This window comes from Eupeodes corollae, chromosome 3, assembly GCF_945859685.1.
Source record: "Eupeodes corollae chromosome 3, idEupCoro1.1, whole genome shotgun sequence".
In the NCBI taxonomy this organism is placed as follows: domain Eukaryota; kingdom Metazoa; phylum Arthropoda; class Insecta; order Diptera; family Syrphidae; genus Eupeodes; species Eupeodes corollae.
Genome location: NC_079149.1, coordinates 111,941,485 through 111,960,644, shown reverse-complemented (window position 1 = coordinate 111,960,644; position 19,160 = coordinate 111,941,485). Strand labels below are relative to the sequence as shown.

At 30.9% G+C, this 19,160-nt stretch overlaps 2 protein-coding genes across 28 annotated transcripts in view; one reads left to right on the top strand and one right to left on the bottom strand.

Annotated features, from left to right (window-relative positions):
* LOC129951805 (sodium/hydrogen exchanger 3) overlaps positions 1 to 19,160 on the bottom strand; it is a 103,944-nt gene that overhangs the window by 81,823 nt on the left and 2,961 nt on the right. For 26 of the 27 annotated variants that reach the window (XM_056064126.1, XM_056064134.1, XM_056064132.1 and 23 more), the window contains exon 1: positions 13,169 to 13,515. The exons of the other annotated variant lie outside the window; for it this stretch is intronic. The gene's annotated coding sequence lies outside the window, so the exon portion shown is untranslated. Of the gene's footprint in view, positions 1 to 13,168; positions 13,516 to 19,160 lie in introns of those variants that run through there. 27 annotated transcript variants of the gene reach the window in all.
* LOC129951807 (THO complex subunit 7 homolog) lies at positions 15,466 to 16,478 on the top strand. The gene is made up of 3 exons (XM_056064154.1): positions 15,466 to 15,622; positions 15,689 to 15,806; positions 15,873 to 16,478. The coding sequence occupies exons 1-3, from the start codon at positions 15,613 to 15,615 to the stop codon at positions 16,414 to 16,416; spliced, it is 672 nt and encodes a 223-aa protein (XP_055920129.1). The 5' UTR covers positions 15,466 to 15,612; the 3' UTR covers positions 16,417 to 16,478.

Here is a 19,160-nt window from a genome sequence, read left to right as displayed (position 1 = left end):
AGTAAACAAGATCTAAGTTACTTCTTGACTAAGCATTTATATTTATTCAGATTCAAAAAAAGACCATTTAAATGGGACATTGACATTGGAGACTCCATTGTCAATAAGTCCGAGAGAGCAGCTTAAATATAGTTGGACGTCATCGGCATACAAGTGAAAGGAACTATTATCAATGGAAGTTCATTTACATACACTGAGAATAGTAAAGGACCCAGTATCGATCCTTGAGGAACGCCAGATAACGTTGGTAGAAAATTGAACAAACTGTCACCAGCTTGGACTGCTTGTTTTCTGTTGTTTAAATATAAATATATGAGCTCTGTGGCGCCTAATGAAAAATTAAACGGCTGCATAAGCTTGCTACAAAGCATGACATGATTAACTGTGTCAAACGCCTTGGAGAAATCAAGTAAATCCAAAAAGGTTACATCATCCTTATCCAACGATTGCTTTATGTCTTCAGTTACGTTTAAAAGCGCAGTTATACAACTGTGCTTTCTAAATGGCATATATTTCAATATAGAATTAACAACATTGACAAGTGTCTTAAAAAGTGTGGAATACCATCAATCTGTTTTATTTTTAAACTTAAGATGTCCTTGTCTTTGGCCCTGTAGTTTCTTTAAGGTTCACCTCAGGCATATTCTATTATTTTAAAATCAAATATTTTTGTATATTAAATATATTATGTTATGGATATTATATTTTTTCTACAACTTTAATAGGTTATTCAATTCATTATCTTGCGTGAATCCTCATTAATTGGCATGTCCTCTTCCTTTATTTCAATGCTTACGTCCATGTTTTGAACTTCGATCGAAAGTGAATTGTAATCACTTTTCAATTTCACGCAAAATGAAATTGCATGTTCTTGAATTCGATCGATTGCGAAAACTTCGAAATTGCTTCGAACTGTCAGAACTGAAGGATCACTAATTTTTATTTTGTTTCTGAAGTAAAATGTTTGCTGTTGGAATATGAATACAATATTAGGTCCGTTTGCTTTCGTGGAAAAGAGATATTTTAATTAAATTATATTAATATTCACAAAAAGACAAAACTACAAAAAAGTAAGCGAACGGAAAAACAACAAATTTTTCCTACAATTTGACTGTCAAAAAAAAAATACAAATTTTGAAACATAATCGTTTCATTTCGTGTTTAGAATTTATTTATTTTTTGTATAAATGGATAAATTAACACAACATGAACCTCAACAACATCATGCTAGCTCATTGTTTTTTTTATGAAAAAAATTGATTAAATTACAACTTGAAAATTGCAATCTTGTTGCTGTTCTTTGGGGAAAGAATTTTTAATTTTATAAGTGACAGCAAAAGTGAGCAATTTATTTGAAGTTCTATCAAATTTTACAATTTTCACAAATCAGGCCAAAGAAAGAAATTTGTTGTGCTAAAATTCGTAGGTTGGGGAAATATTTTACTCTCTCGTTGAGCTATCTCTTTTACGAAAAACTAAGAAATTTTTGAGTACGCGAACAGGTTTTAGTTAAATTTCGTAATTTTTCGTAAAATTAGACTGTTTTAAGAAGGTACGCGAACAGACCTGTTTTTGGCAATATTGTGTGAAAAAAGGAAGCAGATTTACCTGACACAATGTAAGTGTGTGAAATTATGAAGATTTTTTCTGATAAATAAAGTAATTTTAGATTAAGCAAAGGCGCTTTTTTATATGTTCTATAGCAAATAGAATCTTTTATAATACATTCATTGATTCCTTCAATACAAAAATTGCTGCAACCCTCCGATTCCTTTCAGAAGGAAGCAATTCACAGAAATAAAAAATGTGATTTGCATGCGTTCAAACAATGGAACAAACCGAAATACAGAAGAACGTCCATTTGCACGTTCGAAAATCCAATTCACAAAAACGAATTGTTCAAATTCACTTTCTCAAAGTATATTCACAATAAGAGAAATGCAGAACATGGGCATTAGAGTCCGAATTTAGTCAACAGAACATGTTATTTATTTGAATCAAAAAATCGGCCTAGCTTTAGATGGTGAACAAAGCTATAGTGCTTCCACGAAAATCCTAAACTATAATTTCCGTGTATTTCGGATCGAACTTAAAGTTAATTGATCGTATGGAATGATTTTTTCCATCTCATCTTAAAAAATGTGTCTTTGTTTTTCTAAACGGTATTTAAAAACCTCAAATTCGATCAAAATACACGGAGATGATAGTTAATAATGTTGGCAAGTTTTTTATCGTTCCTATTGTTTTTTCCAACACTGTTTTGAAACAAAATTAAATATTTAATTTCATTCTCATTGAATATTTGCAACAAGTTGAAATTAAAACTTAAATCGATAGAAAAAGGCAAGTCCTTGATCTAATTTAATTTAAAATAAACTTAATAAGCATGTAGGGCCCACATACCTGTGACAATTTTATTTTTAAAGCATATGAACACGTCTAAGAAGAAAAAGTTCATGAAAAAACATAGCAAGTATAAACCTTACGGACATGAAAATTTGAAATTTCAAAATCACGGAAATCATTGCGACTATGACAAAAATTAAAACAATTAAGTTTGTTTTTTTAAACTACCGTCAGACTCTTATCCTTACTTTTATGAAAATTAAAAATTATTTCATCAGAAAATGATTAATTTATTTAGGAGGTTGCCATTTAATCATTTTTAAAAGACAGGACGACCTCGAAATTTGTTAACGATTTGGCTCATGGAATGGAACGCACACTTAAATTAATTTTATATTTGGTATTTTTACAGTCAAAGTTAATAAATTTAAATGGAAAGCTTTTTTATGGAAATTTAATTATCATTTGATGGATTGTTTTTATTTTCATTTAACAATTTAAAACTCGAGACATGCAATTAGTTATCAACATGTACAGTAGTTCAATCAAATAAACATCAAAGACACATTCATTAATCCATCACCTACTATTTTATTAAGGTAGATAAAAACAAAATTTATATTTTTTTATTGGTTTGTTGAATAATAAAGAAAAATGCGTCAAGGTGATTGATTCACTCATTGAACTATTTTGTCATTCGTGCTAACTTTAAACTATATAATTAAGCTTTTTTGCTGATTTTTGAAAAAAAAAAAAAACAAAAAAACATAATCATAATTACTTTAGTCAATTCTATTTTAAAATATCATCGCTACTATCGGGAATATTTGAAATGAAATCAAAGGTCAATCGACAAATTAGTAATCGCATTGCTTGAATAATGGGCAAAAGGTTTGACGCCATTCAAGCTATTATAAACCTTGGCCGCCACTATACACACTATCCACATAATGTACTATAGGTACTTCTAGAATAAAAAGAATTGTTCCCTTATTTTTGTTTTGAAAGTCAGACGAATAAAAAAAATTCAAACAACATTTCCGTTCAGTGCTTTGCATTAAGTAGGTCAAGTCCAAGTTTTCTCAACACGTGTAATGGCATTTTTTTTTCTATTTGTGTTGAATTGATTTTTATGATTTCGAGTTTTATATTTTTCTCTTGGTAAATAATAAAAATTATAGGATACTAACAAATTGTATAGTTTTCCTAATGAAAATATAAGGATATACATATGTATGTACACCTACCTAACGTAGAACCTAAAGCACTAAGCATCTTGACATTATATTAGCACTGCAATTTGTAGAAGTACATTCTGTGCGATGCATCAACAATTCTGATAAAACTGCCTTGTGGAATTACCACACAAAAAGACGTTAACAATTTGAAAAAAAAATAAGCTATTAATTAAGCTATTTTTTTAAATTATAATACTTAGTACGTAGAAGTTTAAATGAAAGAATGGTTTCAATTTGAATTTAACACATTGCAAGCATTTTATGCTTCAAAGATTTTTCAAATGGCATTAATTAATTTGCCTCACTTTTGCAACAATATTTCTTAACTCAGAAACTGAAAATATAAATTAGTCTTTAATTATAGGAATTTGTTTGCAGAACTATGACCATCAAGCTAAGTAGGGATGTCTTCTCGTCTCAAATGCTTAAATATTATATTTAAAAAAAAAAAAAAGTCAGTTTCCTCAAAATTTAAATTAAAGAACAAAAGTAGAAGAGGTAATTATAAATAAATAGTAATACTTAAATTAACGAGCAATGCCCTGAATAATTTTGATTCGATTTTTTTCGATAGAATTACATAACAATGCTTGTCTAAGCTCGAGGATCAAATATTGTTTAATAGATTTGAAATTAGGGTTTTAGCAAATTTCGTAAAAAAATAATATTTAAAATGGGTTGTATTGCAACGTTTTAGGCCAACGCACACTGGGGCCTGTTGTATGGAGAGCGTGCTCAAAACTCTGTATCTATATGAGGGTTCGTTTCAAAAATGGGTGTATAGTTAATAAAAAGGAAATACAATTCATAAGTAAACCAATATTTGTATTAATTCATTTAAAAAAAGGTATATCACACATTCATTCTCAATTAAAAATGGTCTTCAACAGGGAGCGGTGAATTCGCCGATTCTCTTCAGCATTTACACCAGCGATCTGATAGGTAGTCTTACAAAGGCAATTGCGTACGCCGACGATCTAATTGCGTACAGAACGGCCCGAAAGGTTGAGGTTATTAGAATTCTCTTGCAGCGTGATTTCGACAAGATTCAGCGATATTGCGACGACTGGAAACTGAAAATAAATGTCCAGAAGTCAGAGACAATTCTGTTCCGGACTCCGTTGGCTAGAGCCACGAGGGATACGTGTAAGAATTGGCGCAAGATGGTCATGGTTGATCTTCACGGGCAGCCATTAGCGAGCAAAAGTGTAGTGAAGTACCTCGGTATCTGGTTAGATCAGTATTTATATTTTTTTATGGTTGTCCTGTGTTGTTCAACGTTGCCCCTCCCCAGATGGAGAAGTTTCGGGTGGTCGAGCGGCAGTGTTTACGACGCTGTGCCGGCTTATATCGAACAGCTGAGTCTTCTTATGTGCATTAGTTTTCCAACGAGGTCCTATACAACGGGGCTCAAATCAACAGAATTGACAATTTCGTGATAAAACTCGTTCGAGGTCACATTGCAAGAGCTATGTCTTCGACCAACAATTTAATTTTCGGGGCGTTCTATCCGAACGACGAGTATTTTGAAGTGCACGCTTGAGCGGCTTTATTCCACCAGAGGCATTCCTCTTTTTAGACAAATGCGGTCTGATACAGGATAGAATGGCAGTCCCGTTAATCTACCACGTCAGACGAAGAACCGTGGATAGGCGACTCCCGTACAATCGGGACGTCATGGCACAAGGTGGAGCGGAGCTCCTTCGGTTCAGTAGGGCTGTGTCCGAGCGGGACCGAACTGATAGGGTGAAGCAGGAGAACCAGTTTTGGTGGCTTCAATCGGCACTTGATAGTGGGTAGTCGGGATGGGGTTTTAAGCCTTGGCCGGTTTACATACTTGTTTTATAGTTGTAGGGTTTAGTTTTAAGAAGAATAAGCATGGTGGCACAAAAGGAAATAGAAAGAAAAAAAACAATACAAACAAAAAAAAATAAAAAAAAAAATAAAAAAAAGACAACAAAATATGAAAAACAAAAATGTTAGATAGTTAGATTTGCTGCTGTGGTTGTTCTAGTTTTAAGTAGTTTATAGGTAGAATAGGTAGTTAAAGTTAGTTTTAAGTTTTATAGTAAGGACCTTATTTTAAGTAGTTTTTAAGTAAAAATAAAAAGGATATTGATATTAGTTTTTTAAATTTTCTAATTAATACAAAAATAAATAAAATTGAATTGAAGTAAAATAGATCTAAGGGCCGAAAGGCATTAGTATTTAGTGTTATAGTTTAACTTAGAGTGTCCGTATGGGACCATTAAGTTAGTTGTAAGTTATGGATAATTAGGCTGGTTTTATGAATTTTTGTCTAGCTTTAAGATAGGTTTAAAAATGAATTAATAAAAATGAATTAAAAAAAAAAATTTTTAAAAAAGTGTGTTGGAATGTCATGCCAGAGGTCTTGGGTTCGATTCCTGCTTATGCCACCTAAAGTTTTTTTCACGAGTAATGCCTCTTGCGAGGAATTGACAAATTCTCCAAGAGTAATTCTTGTCATTAAAAGTGCTTTCTTAAATTTGTCAAAATGACATGACGAAATCATAAACGACAAATTTCGATGTGCTTTTCATTTTTCAGTACGCTGCTGAACGACGAAATGTGTCATTTTAGTGGATAGCTGTACTAGATTTTTTAGTACAATTCACCTCTCTTTTCGTTCTCAATTTAATTGCCCGGCATATTAATCGCTTGCGAAATTTTGACGTTTAATTTTTTTATTGGAAAAAAATGTATACTGGTGACTTACGGTGTTTTGTCTTTGATTTATATCAGAACTTGTCAACTGTTTTTGACAGCTGACAGAACTCTTCACAAATATTTTTTCGCTGTGGTTTTCGTTTTCATTTTGCTCTGCACTTGGAGACCGCCTTAAAAATTCGTTTCACTTCAGCTGCGTACTAGGCTTAAAGCTGTAGGTCCCCTTCATCCCTGTAAACAGTACTCGCACAGGAATGGTTGAGAGTTGTAAGTCACTAGGCCCTCGGTTTCAACGGACTGTTGGGACATCGGTTTTATTTTTTTTTAATGTTATCTTTTCTAGATGCCTTTCAACAAAAATATTCCCTGTAAGTTTTAAAGTCCCTGTTTCTGGCCTCTTGCGCCCTTTCGCTAAGCATACCAATTGGCAACAAAGCGTTATTGATAATGTCAGACCCATGAATAAGGATTTTGTGTACAGTTGGAGTCATTGGCATCCACGGATATAATGTCAGACCCATGAATAAGGATTTTGTGTATAGTTGGGGCCATTGGCATCCACGGATATAAGTCTGATAAGCTCCGGATTCACTCCTGTCACTTTTGCAGACGTTTCATAATTTTGAGAAAACTTTCGAGCTACGTTTCCGTCATTGCTATTTCCGAAACCAGGCTTTGGTTTCTCTACAATGAGAGACATTTGGCTCTTGAATTCTGTCTGTATTCTAAATATATTTTCTTCAACGATTAATTTATTTTCTTTACCTACACGCCAAAATCTATTGGTAATTTGTATGCAAGATGCAATATACACTCAAAAGTTCTAATCTATGAGTGCCAAATGACAAGTAATCACTTTGTGTTTCTTTTTGACCAACTAGCTAAAGATTGGGCAGGTTCAGACAACATAAGGGACTTTATTTGCAGTCAACTGCATTCCTTGAACCTAAATTTTGACCAACTCAACTAGTTAGTTTTTCAAGTATCATAAACTTCAAACTCAGAACTTTACTTCACTAACTTCTACCTTCAGTTAACCGTACAAAAACTACAAAAAACATAATTGTCTACAAAACAGTTCTCAAGGAAACTACAAGTCCATCACAATTTGCATTTCATATTTTAAAAAAAATATTATTTATTTTTTTTCCAATTTGACGAGAAATTCTTTTACACAAATAATTAACAAAAATATTAAATGAAATAAATAAATCGTAGAGGAATAAAGTTCAACTTTCAGTTAAATAAAAAACATGATCGATTGTCATTCCGAAAATATGTTGACTTGACTTGATAGTTGGGGAGATTTTTCTTGACTAACTTTCCAGTCAAGCTTCTATTAAAGTTACTTTAACTGGAAGGCAATTTTTGCTAGAAACTTGCCTTACTTTCATGTCCCTTATGTCGCCTTAACCTGCCCATTTTTAAAGTCTTTTGACGTTGCACCACAGAAATATCTACCATCTGAGTGTAGAATTTATATCAGTTAGAGAATTGCATATTTTTCCATCAACCATGGTAAATATGGGCTTGTGATTGACTTTATATGAATTTTCATTTAAATAAATTTATGAACTCATTAAGTTCTTGACTTCACCATCAATTTTCTTTTTTCCCTTAACAAGTTCATCTGTTTCTTTTGCGTATTCAAGATTAATGGGCTTGCGAAATCTGATTGAGAAAGTTCTGGGGTTTTGCCACAAGACAATCCGTTATTACCATAACAATGTGATCACATTTTTTACCGAAATCTTTGTCATTACTACTTATAAATTTATCTACTATGCAAATTAGAAAAAAAGTGTTTTAAACACTTTATTAGGATATTTTTCCGCGACTTTTATTATTTATGTCGATAAAAACACTTATTCCTTATCTACTGACCTTGATTAATCGATGATATTTTAATTTTTTTTTAAGCCCACCGAAATTGTTTTTTTTTTCTTACTTTTCACTGACCAAAAAAAGCCAAACAGATCTTTTTATTTGCCAAAACACAAATCTACCCCTTATTTATTCTCAATTTTGCATTTTAAGCACGCTCTTCATGCAACCGGCCCCAGTGTTGGTGTTACAAATTTCTGTAGTTTTTTTTTCTTGAGAAGGTACAACTTTGACCAATATAATAGGAACATTTCTCACTTTTGAGTTTCAATTGTTTTTTGTTCACTTAAGTGAAGCAAAAAAAAAGAATCTTTCTAAATATGAACTTTAAAATATCAAAAAATAAATTAATTGTCATTATAAATCATTTTTATTTTTTGACCAGCTTTATATAAATCCTGAAGCAAATATACTCCAAAGTCTTGCCAATCAATTTTACTTTTTAAAAATAACAAGTTGCCTTACACAACTCCCAAAGGCAGAATTAAGAAAAATTAAGTTGTGTTCCTATTATTTTGGCCATGTTTGTAAATATATACTACAAGTACGGTGACCATATTTTCCGAGACAAAATAATGAATAGTACCCACAAAATGAAAAATGTTGATCAGTTTTCAAGATTTTTTTTTATTTCAATGAGTAATAGTAAATAAATATAATATAATATTAAAAAATATATGAACATAGTACTATTAGGTATAATTATAAAATAAATAAAAAAGGAACTTTCATCGATAATAAACAAATCAAACATAAAAATAACACAGATTCTTTCAGTCTCTAACTTATTAACAAAAAAAATAAACAAAACTTTAAACTCTTTTATATCATATATGCTAGTCAAACAACTTTGACATCGAATTACAATACATTATTATTATTAAAATAAGTACTTTACGGAAGAACAATTTATTTATATTAATTCTGGCTTTCCTTAATTCTTAAATTCGATGCAATTTAATTCATAATTATTGCATTTGCAAATTAAAATAGTTCTGATTGTTTCAATTTTCATATTGTTTTTTTTTTTTTCGTTTGTCCATAAATTGTTTAAAATTGAGAAAACTCTCTCGGTAGGGCATTAGACGTAGACCCAGGAAGGCATAAACAAATCTCTACGATTTTTGAAATGTATCATTTTTTTATCTCCAGCACTTATTTGGGTCTCCTTCCATTCAATCATTTTTTCTGAAGAAACATAATTTTTTACACATGAAAACTCGTCGAAAACATCAGTGCCATTTAATGAAATATTGTTTCTCTTTTTCATAATATACATCAAACTTAACTCCATTTTGTCCCAGGAAAGAGTGTAATCCTTGCTCTTCATGTATATTTGAAGTGAAGGATTTTTCAACAATGCAATAATTACAACAGTCGGATTGCACTTTCAAAATTACTTTTGGAAAATGCCATAAATAATACAAATGCATAATACGATCTGATTTATAACATGATCTGATTTTTGTAATTGGGAGAGTAGGAAGTGTTCCGAAAAAGAAAGATTATGAATTATGATGTAAGGGTACGTTTTCATTAAACACTTAATGGTTTTCATGCTTAGGCTTTTTATAAAGAAAAAAGGCATAAAATAATGAACAAATAATGAGCTATTTCTAAAATAATGAACATTTTTATGTTTTCCGACACACAAAATTCGTAATGAACATTTTCTTTAAATAATGAACTGTTCATTATAAAATGAACGGATGGCTTTCTGATGTTGTACCTAGATTCCTTATGAATTGAAAGAAAATATTATGCATTTGTATGTTAGTGTTTCTGAAATAACAAGTTTTTTAAAAGTACCTAAAATTAAATTTATATAATTCTCCACATAAACAAATTTTAGAACATATGTACTCAGAAGCTAATAATATGCAACAAGTCAATATATAAATCTCAAAATAAATGTATAAACAAATAAATATCGGAACAGATGTGCGGTGCTGGTATTGAAGTTTATACATACTATAAACATAGATAAATACAGGTATGGCCAAAATAATAGCAACACTACTTGATTTTGGAATTGTTTTCTTCAGTATTTTAAGTTAACCATAAACTTTAGATTTAGACCATTTAAAGCAGAAAAATGTTTATTTTTTTAACATCAATGGCTGGCAAAAATAAAATTTGATAACAAGTTTCAAAACTGTCAATTTTTTACACAATATTATTTTAATTTCTCATAGAATCTAGAAAATCTATGTTCTATCATTTTTCGCTAGGAGTTGAGAAGCAACCTTTAGTCACAAACATACATTTTGAGCAGAATACAAAATGTCTCTATGACTTAAGTTATTACAATTTATTTAAAATTTATTAAAGCTTTCATTTTTATAACTTTTCTGTTTTTAATAAATTGAATACATTTCTTGCAGAATGTATACCGTTTTCATTTTAATAGCCTGCTGTTTCACAGCCGCCGCTTTGGAAGTTGTCATCCTTTGGCTAGAGAGAGGTACACATTTAAGACATTAATGGCTGAATCACAAACACGCTTCAGCTTCGGCTTCACCTGACGTTTACGAGTCAGCCATAGGAATTTAATGCATGCTATCACAATGGAGCTTCGACCTCACGTTTTGTTTGGCAATCGTAATGAAAAGAACGTAATGTAACGTAATGTGACTCCAAACGGAAGCTCTAGTTAAGCTGTAAAAAAATGTCAACAAACGAAATATTTGCTCTTTGGAGGGATGAAATAATGGAAATGTAATTCAAAGCAACCTTGAAGCAGGCCCACCGTAACGCATACGAACTGAAGCGTGTTTGTGATTCAGCCATAATTGTTGGGAGTATTGTGTGGGTTCAGGCGACAAAAGGGACTTAAAAGTAAGGCAAGTTTCTAGTAACTGATTGGCCAGCAGCTAAAAATTTGCATTCCAACTAAGGCAACTTTATTGGAAAGTTGACTCAAAATTTAGTCAAGAAAAATCTCTCTATCAAGTCAAGTCTACTTCTGCCAAAAGGACAGTTGATCATGGTTTTTCATTTAACTGAAAGCTGAACTTTATTAATCTATGATTTATTTATTTTCCACACAGCTTCATTATATGTTTTGTGGAAAAGTGTTCCTTGTCAATTTAGAAAAGAAAAAAGTAATATTTGTTTACAGTACAAAATACAAATCGTGCTAGACTTGTAGCTTGCTTGATGAATGTTTTGTACATTTTTGTAATTTTGTATTTTATGACATCTGCAAAAGTAACTAGTTGCCTAAATCAAAATTTACGTTCAAAGAACGAAGTTGACTGCAAATGAAGTCCCTTATGTTGCCTGAACTTGTCCATTTATGTTTAAATACTGAACGATTAATGGGCGCATTCACAAAGCTAGCGACTACGTAGTCAAAATTCAACTAGCTTTGTGAATGCAAAATTGCACTACAAAGCTAGTAAATCCGGAACTGTCATATTAATGACAAATACAAATATATAAAATAAGAAAGATTTGTGTTTTCAGAACTTTAAATAGTTTTTTTTTTCTTTTTAAATTCAATAAAACCAAAAAGACGATATAATATAATTGATTCATTTTTGATTTAAATACCGAAAGATTCATTTCATTTTGAATTCTTGTGTCCTTACCGAGAAGCTGATTATAAAACGTAAAACCAGTGTGCACTAACTACCAAAAACACACTAGAGTGTTTTTGCTAACTACCTTGGAGGGGAAATTTCAACTACTTTTGTAGTTAGATTTAGCCAATCAGAATCCCTTGACTACGTAGCCACTTGCTTGTGAATGCGGCCAATTTCATTTTGACTTGTTGTGACTTTATAGAGCAGCTGATTGTGAAACGCCAAAATAAGTGCCCACTAACTTTGTAGCCGTGAAGGCTATTTAACCTTCCTTTTTTATATATGTATGTACATATGTAAATGAATATTCATTAATTTCTATTAAAACGATATTGTTTTTTAAAAATTAAAAAATTAAACCTCTTATTGGAAAAGCCTTGATTTTTAGTGTAGTGCCGGTGGAATATCTATCTGCTTAAAATTAATTAAGAATTAATTTTGAAATTAGACCCATACCTATACAATATATTATAAAATTTACTAAATATCTTTCTTTAACGAATAAGAGATTTGTTGAGGTTTTCTTTAAGATGAAATTTTCCAATAACAGAAATGCAACATATTAACCGTATATTTTATTTAACTAAAAAACAGTTTTACTAAAAAGAAGAAGGTATTGCTATTACTTTGACCATAACTGTGTTTGGTAGAATATTCGTTCCCTTGAATTTCAACATTGTCAGGAGTCCACATCAATTTGATTTTGTCTGTAAAATTGATTAATTGATTTCGGATATTAGATCCATCTTCCTATGCTGTAACTCATGGTGTTTTTTTATGGCGTTTAGTTCAGATGCTATCGTCCCATCGTAAGTATTTTTCGGTAATTAATTTTAACTTAAGTAGTTGGAAATTAACAGGATATCAAATGATTCTTCAGTGAATTATAAGTTAATTTAAGGCAAATTACTCACTCAAGATAACAACTAATCCATGTTGAAGTAGATAGATCTAAAATATTTCTATGTATATTTTATGACTTCACATCTAAATGTTGTGTCTTTTATTTCAAAATTCTTAATAAAAATAATTCATTTAACAATCATATTCATAAAATGCCACATGTGTTCTTTATTATTTCACATAAAATTGTATCGACAAACCAAACCATCCCTCCTAATAACCTAATAATACCTATAGATACTCTTCAAATGAGATGCTATGAGAATTCTTGACCTAATGCCCCTAATTAAATTTTTAGTGATAAAACCCTACCTTCGTTTGTATATGTAGGAGTTTCTAAAAGGCATCTTCATATAACTATGGCTGCTTTAATGGTAAATATCACCTATCTACCGACCTAATCATTTGAATATCATGCACGAGGAGAAATACCTAAAGTAAGTACGTTATCATTTCGTGTAAAGGTTTATTAAAGTCATAAAATAATATGAATACATTTTTTTTAGGAAAAATCTCACTTACCATTCAAGGCAGGTAAATACCCTAGCATTTACATAAGTAATAGGTAGCAGTTGTGCATTATTGGTGGCATTAAGGCTGCAGGCAGGTCTCTACACTGGCTTCGCTTTATTTTGATAAGAAGATTTAGTTATAAAATATTATTTTCTTGTCATTGAAATTACATTCCATAGCATGTTTAGATATGGATTAAGTAATTTTATTATAAATATAAAATATAAACACCAGAAAAGCGCAAATATTTAATTGTATTAGGTACTGCTCCAACGGAAAGATACCTACAGATAATTTTCATTATGAATCAGAATAGGAATAGGTAGCTAGAGGCCTAGAGGTAGACGTACACAATATCCATAATATGGATACTATATTATAGTCTCTGTATGGTTATAATAAGCACTATTTTCTAAAAATATTCCCACACTCTTTAAATAAATACAAATTTCAGAACCAGAAACAGAAACTCTGTATAAAAATAAAATGCGCGCTCTATTCGATTCGAATGCACAACGAACAAAATATGCAATGCCCAAATCCAACGGAAAAATAAATAGGTACAAAAATAATGTTAAATAATTTCCATTTAAATAGAACAAAATTCAAAAGATTTGCTGAGATGCATTTTCTATTTGAAGGCAAGGGTGTTTTTTTTTAAGGTTTGTCAGAAGATTATATTTATTTTGTTTGATTCGCGCAACACACTTTCATTCAGCCCTTTTATGGAATAGAAATTATTGATTTTAAAGATTTCAAATAACCGGGGACATGGTTACAGATTTAAAACAACAATTGTTCACGCGACGACAACGAATTTTCACGGAAATCCTATAATGCCGGTGCCGAAATGACAACTGAACTCAAACAAAAAAAAAAACGAAATTGAAAATATACGAAAAAGGAATGAAAACAAAATACAGAAAAATTTGAGGAATTTACAATTTCGTGCTGAGTGCGCGAATGGATGCATTCAACTGGAATTGTTTGTTGGTTAAAAATTTTATAATATTAAATTTGTATTACTTCTTAAAGACTGAGTAAAAATAATGATTGGAGCAAATTTTAGGCGTGTGAGAGAGGAAAAGTTAATAAAAGGCTTCAAAACAATTAAAATTATGGAAGAAGCAGGTTGCTCTGACAAAGAAATAGAAACACAAATCACAAATATCAATTCAGAGTTCAGATCTCTGAACTGCAGATATTTGATAAAAGTGTCAGACATTGTTTCATATGAAGGCGGGGTAAAATTGCTAAATCACTATTTAAGTAATAGACCGCCCCTAGTCATTAGTTAGACCAACCATTCATAATCATTTGGATTTGTTACTTTTCTTAAAACATTCAATTGTCATTTAAGTAGTTAAAATATAAATTTATCAATATATTCTTTAGCACCAAACTATTGATTGATAATTTTGTTTCGTTCAACGACTGCTAAAGTGTGACTAAGAAAGACTATATATCATGTTGAAAGAACTTGTTATAACTTAAAACAGTAAAGCAAATGGAACTAGAGAAATCAGTTCTCTTTTTCTATGTCGACTCTGAGAAACTATCAAACAGGTTAAGATAAAAATGCTTTTAATCAACGTTACACAACCTTTATAAATAATTCGTTGGTCCTAATTAAATTGCAATTTTATGCAATTTAATAAATATATCGGGTAACTTTCCATTACCGCAGTGCGAATTTCTTTCTATTTTTTTTACAATTAGGTAGGGGCCTCAATAGAACATGTTTTAAATATTAGGTCGAGAAAACACCTTAAAGTCATAGAAAAAAATATTTTCTTTTTCAGACTTAACCCTACTCTTTTCATTTTTGGGCCTAAAACAAGTTTTTTTTTTGAATTGATAATAGGCGTACTAACAGCTGCAACCCCCCCTGCTTGGGATCACTATAGGATTTGGGGTAAGGCGAGTTTGGGTATATGCAAAGTACTTTTTGCATTTGAGCATTAAAATCAAAGAATTCCCAACAAAAAAAGCAAGTATGGCAACATTGAACAAAAAACATGGAGGAAATATCAAAATCAACTTTGAACTTTGAAAATTAATTAAAAATAGAAGTAAATGTTTCCTCGCTCTAAAATTGCTATAGTTATTATTTATTTGCACATACATATCAAATAAAAAAAACGCTAGTCGAAATTCGTCCTGCGGTAATGGAAAGTTGAACCAATATATCTGATGATGGATCAAACAGTTCGTACGACTGATCATATTCAAATTTTAATTTCGTACTGAATTCAACTAACATTATTGTTCAGCACATCATTTTTTAACTGCCATCCCTGCAGTAATGGTTAACAAAATATATAATTATTCTTGGCATCACTGTTGTTATTTTCGTATTTGACATTTCTCTTGCGTGTTTCTTGTTTGTTTATAAATCCAAAAAAACTTTCGCCAAATTTTATAATTTATTTATTAAATTCTTATCTTTAATTATGTCTGATGGTATGTCAAAATAAAAAAAATAATCTATCGTTTTAATTTTATTGCAATGATTAATATATCTTCCAGAGGATGTTATAAAACGCCGACTGCTTATCGATGGCGATGGTACTGGTGACGACCGGAGGCTGAACATCCTCTTAAAAACCTTCATAAAATGGTGTAACACAACGGATAGTCAAGAAAAGTACAAAGAAAACACTAATTAAACATTCTAAATTTTAACACACAAAAATTGTTATTTTCCTTTCAGTCAAATCTTCTACGACCGTCTGATGGCACAATTGGCACAATGCAGCTTTGTTGCATCCAAATCAGAACACACTCTCAAAATGATCAACGAAGAACTCAAGAACTACGAATCCCTTTCGAATAATATTGAAAGTGGTATCGAAATTGCCAAAGAAGACATTGAAACTTGTAAATTGAATTTAATGTATGCCCGAAAGGTTCGCAAGAACCGCGAAGAATATGATTCTTTGGCAAGAGTTATAAACAATGAACCAGATCGTGCTAATAGTGAAAAAGAACTCGAAGCTCTGCGTGGAGAATTGGCTTCGCTGCAGAATAAATCGAAGAAACTAGATCGAAAACTTGTAACTCGTCAGAATAAATTCAAAGTTCTTATGCAGTCAATTCGAGAAATGGAACTGTCTACACTTGAAAGCAGCACTGTCAAACCAACAGAAGATGCCATTAGTAAAGATGTGGTTGAAGTTATGGAAGTTATAGATGAGGATATAGATCTCGATGATATTATTGAATACCAAGCGGTTAGTCCTCAACTTTTGGAATAATCGAATTGTATTTTTGTTTTTTATTGAGTATGTAAATAAATTCGATATTTTTTTAAAATTAAAAAGAAGTGGACATTTTTTGAGATGTTAGTCACAGCAAAACTCTATTCAATAAATAGGTTTAAGATTGCAAGAGCTCATGAAAACAAACAGACAATTATGTCTGCTAGAGGGTTTTTGCAATACCCTCAAAGGCTTCTTTACCTACGCAATTTTTGTTTGTTTCTGATCTTATATCAATACAGTCTATGAAACTATTTATGACTTAAGAATGAAATTTCTTTTCGCAAAAAATAATAGTAAGTATTTCTTACAATGAACACGGCAAGTTCCTAGGATATTTAATTTAAAAAATCAAAGAAATGCGGCTACAGCAGTAATTCTTTAAAATTTGTTTTAATAGGTTTTGAAAATAGTAAGGAGAAAGTCGGCATTTTTCTTATATGCAAACGATGAACCATAGGATAACAAGAGTTCGAAATGTTTTTTATTTTGTACAAAACAAGGAAACAAGTTATTGGAGTTTATTGAAGTAAATAAAATTTTTCTAAAATCCTTTGAAATATCTTAAATTATTATTAGTGCAAAAGAAAATATTACTCACAATGTGAAATTGAGTGTGTTAGGTAAATTCTGCACAGCATTCAATTCATCCAATTCGGCTTGAGTCTTTTTTAAAAGCTGTACCACTCAATTTAAACTATTATTAATATAATTATTAGTAATATCAGTGCTTATGTAGAGTTCAAAAAGGATCACTTGGTACTTAAGTACCAATATCGGAACTTGCACTAATTACTATTATTTTTTCATTTTTCCAAATTAATTTTTTTATAATTCCTCAAGTACTTAAAAGTTCATTTTCTACTTTAATTGTTTTTAAAGTACAAAAAGAATAGAAAGTACTTGGGGAACATAATTAAGGGTAATTACTTTGATTCAATGACTTGGGGCTTACGGATCAATACTAGAAAAACCAAGGTTATGCTATTTGAATCTAGGCGGCATGCACGACGTGCTGAAGAATCATGGAACATCAACAACTAACGTATTGAAATTCTGAGTTAGTTTAAGAGTCCAGGCTTTTGGATACGCCCAAGTAGAGGAATTTGAGACTTTACAAAGATTTTTTTTAAATGGCTTTTTAAACTACTACACCTACATACGTACGCCATACATGTCGAATCGGGAATAGTACCGATATATATTCAGAATCTGAAACGACATTCCGACTATTTAGATAAGGTTTTGAAAAGAAAAAATTAGTTTCATAAGATTGTTTCATATGAGTTTGTAAGAAATGACTCCGGAAGCTATGGGCACCATTTTTAAAGCTAGAGTCGAGATCCTTAATCTCAACTTTGTCCCCCATAGATCGGACCTCTCACAAATTTGCACTCTTTGTAATAGAAGAGATGAGAAGGATATAAATCATTTCATAGCAGTTTGTCCAATATTACAAGAAATACGACGCCTATATTTGCAAGTGAGTTTTTTGTCTATGGACCAACTTATTGATATTCTTAACGGGCTGAGTGGTTGGACGAATGTGTTTAAATTTTGCAAACATGATTTAGCTTATAGAAGTAGCTTTTGAGCGGTCGTGAATCCAGTTATGACGATTGAGAATTTAATATTTGTTGTGTTTCAAATCACGGCAAAATTGAACTTGTTTACATCTACTAAAATTGTTTTTAAAAACGGGATAGTTTATTTTAAAATTTAGTGTTTCAAGATGTTTTAAGTTCGAATCACTGAGAATGTAAAAACCAAAAAATATAGAGCTATTTAAACTCATATTTTTTGTGTTTCAATTCATGTCAAAATTGTATACATATCTTTAAAGATAATAAAATCATTCAAACTTGTTTTAGTTATCTTCTTTTTAATAAATATTCAAGTTATTAAATTACTCATCTGTTATATTTGAAAATTGTTAACAAAAATCACTAAAAAATACCTACAGTTTTTATTTTCTTATACTATGTAGTAGTACCCGTGGCATGATGGTTATTGCATTGGACTGTCATGCCAGAGGTCTTGGGTTCAATCCCCGCCTGTGCAATCTAAAGTCTTTTCACGGGTAATGCCTCCTGCGAGGTATTGACAAATTCTCCAAGAGTAACTCTTGTGATGAAAAAGTTCTTTCTCAAATTAGCCGTTCGGATTCGCCATATAAACTGTAGTTCCTCTCCATTCCTGACAACATTACTCGTACACAGGAATGGTTGAGAGTTGTAAGTCACTAGGCCCTAGTTCTCAATGGACTATTGCGCCACCCAATTTATTTATTTATTTTAAAAACAAAACAAAAAAACTTAATAATGTTAAACTATTTTTAACTTTCAGGCAGACGACGGCAACAATGCCATGTCCTTATATTCTTAGCTTTAAATTAATGTAATTTTATTATATTTTATTTCGAAATAAAGAATTTAATCTAATCTAATCTTTGATTCAAGCTGTTTCAGATCTCTACTATGCTTGAAATACTCTTTACCTCCTTTCATTGCTCATAAATAAGAAACAGTAGACAAAATTTGTGTTTTATTCTTATCCTACATAAATTAAAAAATTAAAATACCCTCAAAAAAAAAATACTAATATTCTAAGTAAAACATCGTTCAACACCCAAACATTTCTTTAAAATCCTTTCTTTTATACATACTGTGTATTCAAAATCCTCATAGGATATAAAATAAAAAAAAAATAATAGTACCTATTATAAGAAATGACGGTATGAA